This window comes from Cygnus atratus, chromosome 9 (genome assembly GCF_013377495.2).
Source record: "Cygnus atratus isolate AKBS03 ecotype Queensland, Australia chromosome 9, CAtr_DNAZoo_HiC_assembly, whole genome shotgun sequence".
NCBI classification, from domain to species: Eukaryota; Metazoa; Chordata; class Aves; order Anseriformes; family Anatidae; genus Cygnus; species Cygnus atratus.
Genome location: NC_066370.1, coordinates 16857600 through 16863599, shown reverse-complemented (window position 1 = coordinate 16863599; position 6000 = coordinate 16857600). Strand labels below are relative to the sequence as shown.

At 60.1% G+C, this 6000-nt stretch overlaps 1 protein-coding gene across 1 annotated transcript in view; it reads right to left on the bottom strand.

The window, feature by feature from the left end:
• Window positions 1-590: 590 nt before the first annotated feature.
• DIS3L2 (DIS3 like 3'-5' exoribonuclease 2) overlaps window positions 591-6000 on the bottom strand; it is a 192329-nt gene continuing 186919 nt past the window's right edge. Inside the window, 5 exon segments of the mRNA XM_035544858.2 lie at window positions 591-1116; window positions 3768-3869; window positions 4404-4508; window positions 4759-4889; window positions 5151-5298. Of these exon segments, the coding sequence (XP_035400751.1) occupies window positions 1018-1116; window positions 3768-3869; window positions 4404-4508; window positions 4759-4889; window positions 5151-5298 (585 nt within the window). The 3' untranslated portion in view covers window positions 591-1017.

The following is a 6000-nucleotide window of genomic DNA, read 5'->3' as shown; positions in this document are numbered from 1 at the left end:
CAGCTGCTTTCACCCACAAGCCCATCCTGCAGCCCGGTGCCAACCCACGGCCACAGGGAGCATCAGCTCTGGGGGCTGGTGTGGGACCAGGCGGGTTGGGGACACAGGGACCAAGAGACATTGGCGCTGGGCTGTGAGGGCTGGGTGCTTCTCTCCCACTCGGTAGGGAGAAGCTGGGACACGGCGCATGTTCCTCGGTGTCCCAGGACAATCCACCTGCGAGTGCCACAACGCGCCGTGCTGGCAGCAGGCGAAGCGCAGCCTCAGGCAGGCGCAGAGCCCGGGACAGCCCCAGCTCGAGCCGAAGAGTCCTGTGTGGGATTAGGCTGGAGGCCAGGGTGCAGGAGGCTGGAGCAGTCACGCCCAGTGACTGCCAGTGGGGGCTCAGACTGAGGGATTAGCCGCCGCAGCGCGGGCCGGGAGCACGCACCGTCTCCCTGATCCCCACCTCCAGCTGAGCAAATACCAGGGCTTGGATTTCGCAAGGCTCTGGGATGCGACAGGGGCACAGGAATCCCCAGGAGATGAGCTATGGCAGGATTGCTGGCTGGAAAAGGAGGCAAAATAAAACCTGCACACAGACCCAGCATGGCTGCTGACCTGGCTTTATTTCACGATACACAGCCCAGCCAGGAACCCTCCTGCGCAGCCCCTTGGCTCCCTCCCCATCAGCCCACCCAGGGACGAGCACCCAGTCTAAAGCAGCCCTTCCGCTCCTGGGGACACTGGTCCCTCACCCCAGTCACCCGCAGTGGTAAAGGCTGGGCACCCACTGCCTTTAAAAAAAAAAAAAAAAGCACAAAGCTAAAAATATCTTTTGAGTAGAAATACTCTGGGGAAAGCCCTGGACCCTGCTCCCAGCCCGCCAGGCTGGGTTAAAATCCAAACCAGAAATAAAATGACAACGGTTTTAAAAACCAAATCCCCAGACTCCTTGTGGGTCCCCTCTGTCCCCCGCGGGTGCCGGTGTGGTGTTGGGGATGAAGGTTGCAGCAGGAGCAGCAAGGCAGGGCACGCTCACTTCTCCGAGCTGGGTCTCTTGAGCAGGGCACTGTACTTGAGGGGGACGCCCTCTGACTTCAGCACGACCTCCACCAGCGTGAAAATGGTGATCACCTTCAGCGAGGGCAGAGAGAGAGAGAGAGAGAGGAGAGGGTTTCTCAGCGGGTTGGCATCAGACCAGGGTTTGGTTTGAGTCGCGCTGGCTTTTGCGCCTGCGCTGTGGCACCTGCACTGAGCATGGGGCCGCACGCAGCAGCTCCGAGAGCCCCACAGCTGTGCTGCAGAGCCAGCTGGGGAACCCAAAGCAACTGAAATGAGCCTCCCAAAAACACACCTTCACTTAGCCCAGCCTGGTCAGGCCCCGATTTGTCCTCTGTGTGCTCGGGGCAGGAGCACGGGTGGCTGCGCCCTTGCCTTTAGGTCCCCATCTCCCTAGCGCCTGCCTGTGTCTCGCTGCAGAACGCACAGCATCGCCAAATGCAGTGGCCTGGCCGAGTGCCAAAGGCGAGCTGCGGTGTCCCCAAAGGACACCGAGCGTTTTCTCGTCATCCCATAACGAGGGAATGACCGCCCGTGCCTGTACAGCGAGAGAAGACCCGGGAAGGGGGCATATTTGGTTGAGAGGGATGCGAGGGAATCAAGACTGGAGAAAATCAATTCCTCCTGCTCAGGAATGCGCCGCTGCCTGCCGCCGCCTCCCTGCCCCCCCCCCCCCCCCCCGCAATCGATCTCTTCATGCAATTGTGCAGATTAGAAACGTAAATCATCGATCAGCTCTGCTCCCAGCGTGGGGATAACGGGCTGGCTGGGACAGCGGGCAGGGGATGCATGTGACCACCGCGGGGCCATACCCTGGCGTGTGCGGGCTCAGCCCCTGCTCGCTGCCTGCCACGTCCCCAAGGCCCAGCAGGGCCATCGCTCCTGGCTTTTAGTGAGGAGGAGCAGGCACGGAGCCACCTGGGGTAACCTTGTCCTCCCCGCTCATCCAACGCCTGCTGCTCCCGATTCATCATTCCAAGCAGGAGAACCTCACCGAGGCTTAAATGCATCAAAGGGGGCAGCGAGGAGCGAAGCCCAGAGAAGTCCTTCTGCAGCCGGCTGCGCACATCGCTGCAGCAGCCCCCCCGCCCACCCCGGCTGGCAGGAGCGCATGGGGGAAGACCCCCATGTCTGGGGGGGGTCACGTGGGGATTATCAGGGCTCTCCCTTGGCAATCCCGCCTCGTTGTTTCGCTGAACTGCCAAGGAACGGCATGATTTCACATCAAACGTCACAGTCTTAGCTCTGCTTCGTACTCAAGCCCTGGTGATCTCCTGAAGTTTGGGGCAGAAGGAGGTGATGTGTGGGGTGGGGGCCCACGTCTCCCCTCTGCAGTGGGGCGGCCAGCCCAGACCCCTGCCCGGCTTCCTGCAAGCAGCCTTCCCACTCCTGGCTGGGGTGAGCCAAACTGGGAAGCAGGTGTCCAGGGCTGGGGCCAGGCTGGAGCAGGGGGTGCTCAGCGCCACGGTGCCAGGGTGATGGCTCCTGCCCTTCAGCGTGGCTCCTGGGCAGTCCGGCTCATCACAAGGCTGCAGGTTTATTGACTCGGGGATCTGCTGGCTCAGGAGAGCTCAGAGCATGCTCCCCAGGGAGGCTCTGGTGTTTTCTTAGGAGGCGTGGAGGACTCATGGAGGGGTTTCCCCCATTGCTAAGTGTTTGCTTAACCAAAATGGGCCCTGCTCATGCAGGGGCATCATTTTTCTTGCAGGTCCCTGCTAGGGTGTAAGTGATACCCACTCCTGTAGGAAAGGAGGAGCTGAGGCCACTTCAGACACATCCAGGGGCTTCTCTGAGCCAAGCTGGGAAATAAAAGCGCAGCTCAAGAGGAGGCCAGTCCTGCAGAAAGGCTGCGAGAGCCGGGGAGCTCTGCTGACTCTGACCCTCCCGAGCTGGCAACATCTCCCCTTGGAGGGAAAGGATTTTCCAGGACACGCATCGTGTCAGCTGGAGGGGTCCCTGCATGGGGAGTCCTCTCCAGCCAGCCCAGAGCCCTCAGTGCAGGACAGGGTTGAATTCAGTCCTCCCATCCCCGCCCAGGCAAAGATCAAGGCAATCAACACAGCTGTGATTTTACAGCTATGCCAGACAAAAGTTGGCAGAGAGGCACCACTTAATCAAGCCAGACAAATGCGATTGCTCCCTTTGATTGAGTCACCAAGTTAATAGATGACAGGGACACAAGAGAGAGATTTCTAGATGTTGTTAAACCATTTGACACTGCATCTCAGGAAGTCTGACTTAAAAAAAAAAAAATTGCTCCTAATTGGGTCTCAGCCCTATCACACGGGCAGAAACCCGATGGCAGGGCTGCGCCAGCAAGGGGGGCAGGGTCTAGACAGGAGCTGCCTTAGGTCTGATCTTACTTAACATCTTAATTGATCATCTGGAAGAAGGAAGTAAACAGCACGGTAATTAAATTCATGGAGGAAAGTGGACTGGGAGGCAACACACACAGTAGATAGGGCAGAGTCTGAAGGCAGTGGTGGGGTCAAATGTGGGGGCAGCGATGGGGTGGAGAGGGCTGGATGCAAGCCCTGCTGGGAGAGGAGATGGAGGCTGAGGTTGGGCTCACTGGGATGGGGGCACAGAGGGACAGCAGGACTGTCTATAAGGCAGTCGTGCCTCCCAGAGCCATCCTTGTGAAGATCATGGGGTCCATGAGTTGCACACAGCTTCCACGCCTGCCCCATGGTCTTATGAGTCTGTCCTGTGCTGCGGGGTCTTACCTGGGACAGAGATTCTTGCTCCGGCTTCTCTGGCTCCCACATGAGTGTCAGCTCCGGCTTCCTCCCCACCTTCTGGAAGTGGAAGCCCAGCAAGGGCAGTGCCTGCAGGCAGGGAGCACATTGATAGCAGCCTGTGGCCCCCAGCACCTTCAGCCCCGCTTCCCCCTCGACTGCGGCTGTGATGGGAGTTTGACGCTGCTTTTGCCCAGCACGCTGCATAAAGTCCTCTGCAGCTCTGTAACAGCCGGGATGCAGCAGCCCATGAGTCTGAGCTCAGCACGTAAATCAGGAGCTGCTGCGATACACAAACAGCCCATAGATCACGCTATATGTCCTGTTTAAAGATGTCATTGCCAGCCATATAACCAGGTTATTAAGAGAAGCTGCTGTCACTAACCGCAGGTGCTGGCCTACAGCAGTGCTGTCACAGCCCCAGATATACCGCGTGATTAAAGAAAATGAAAATCAGCCTCTCTCCCTTTCCTCCCTTCAGCCCCACGTGGATCTCCATCCTCACAAATCTGCCTTTATCCCCTTTTAACAAGACTAGATCACCCGCAGCACGCTGCAGCCGCCTCTGGTGAGGCAGCAACGGCGCTGCCAGCGTCAGGCAGGCAGTTACGGCGAGTCACTTACGTTGCAGTAGATGCGCTTCTGGACTCCAAACTTCAGCACCAGGACATCGAAGGCCTCGTTCAGTACGCCCATCACCATGGCCTCAGACTCCAGAGGACCGCACTCCTGCCGGGAGACAGCGCAGTCACTACACCAGCGTCCCCACCCGGCTGTCTCCACGGGGAGCCCCATCTCACTGTGCAGTGTCTGGGGGAGCTGAGCGATGCGCACTCAGCGTGTCCCCTCTCTGCTGGCCTTCCCCCTGGCCAGCTGGAGAGCCAGGCAGCCAGGCAGCCCTCTGCCCTGGTGGTCTAGGCTGAGCCTTCATGGCGATAATTCAACAAACACCTCAGGGGAAGACGTTCCTGGCTCCTACCCTGACGAAGATGGCAAAGAAGAGGTCAGCGCTGAGCTCCTGCACCCTCTTGGAAGCCATCTTGCGGTCGTTGCAGTGGTCTGCTTGTCTCTGGAGGGCATCTTTCTCCAGCTTGATGGGGGCGCTGGCACCTGAGAAGGAGACAAGCGACAACATCAGGCCCATATTCCCTCCTCCAGAGATGCCCCACAGCAGCCTGGACCCAAATACCATCTCCCATGTCCCCGCTCGCCGAGGACACCCCTGTGCCAGGGAGCTGCCCGGTGGGATGCAGACCCCAAGCACCCTGCACCCGTGGCAGGCGAGGCAGGGACCCAGGAGCCCTGCCTGTGTGGGGGCAGCCCCCTCCTCCCCTCGCAGCACCCGGAGCTGCTCGGCGCGGCGGCACCCACCGAGCGAGGCGGAGAGCAGACGGTGCACGATGACATCGGCGTAGCGGCGGATGGGCGAGGTGAAGTGGGTGTAGAAGGGCACGTTCAGGGCGTAGTGGCGGAAGAGGGTCTCGTCCTTCAGGACGCCGGTGCAGAAGTACAGAGCCATCTGGAAGGGGGCGAGAAGTCAAGGGAACGGGGTGAGTGAGGGTGGGGGATGGACCCTGCATGGAGCTGGTGGGGTCTCAGGCTGTGAGACAGAGCCTGAGCAGCTGATGGTCCCTCACCTGCTGCTCCGTTTGGGCTGCAGAGAGACAAGGCGGGTGCTGCAGGAACTGAGCAGCACAGGGGGTGAAGCCCCAGCAACCAGTAGCTGCCAGCAGACCCATGTCCCCTGCGCTCCTCGTGCAGCGCCAGGCACCCTGCAGGGGTTCACCCTGGCTCGCCCCAAGGATTGCATTGACCTTCAAGCCACGCGTGGGTTTAAGCAGCCTCCTGCTTTGACTCAGGCCGTGGGGCTCTTTCACAAACCCCGTGTGTGCAGAGGAGCAGAGTGAAAGGAGAGAGCACAGCTCATCCTGTGCCTGCAGCAGATGCTCTCCCCGAGCAGCTCCGTGCCAGCCTCTTTGGTTCTGGGTCTGGCCGCAGGCTCTGCACACCCATCTCCTCTGCTCGGAGAGCACCAGGGGCTGGGATGAGCAGCTCTGCTGCCCGAGGAGGAGGAGGAGACAGCCCCGCTGCCATCCCTGCTGCTTCATCCCACGATGACAGCTGGGAAGCCGAGCGGCTAGAGTGCCCAGCTAAACCAACACCTGGCCCCGCGCCTTCCAGCGGCCTCTTCAGTGGGAAGCTCTCCTGGCTGCACCGCCCC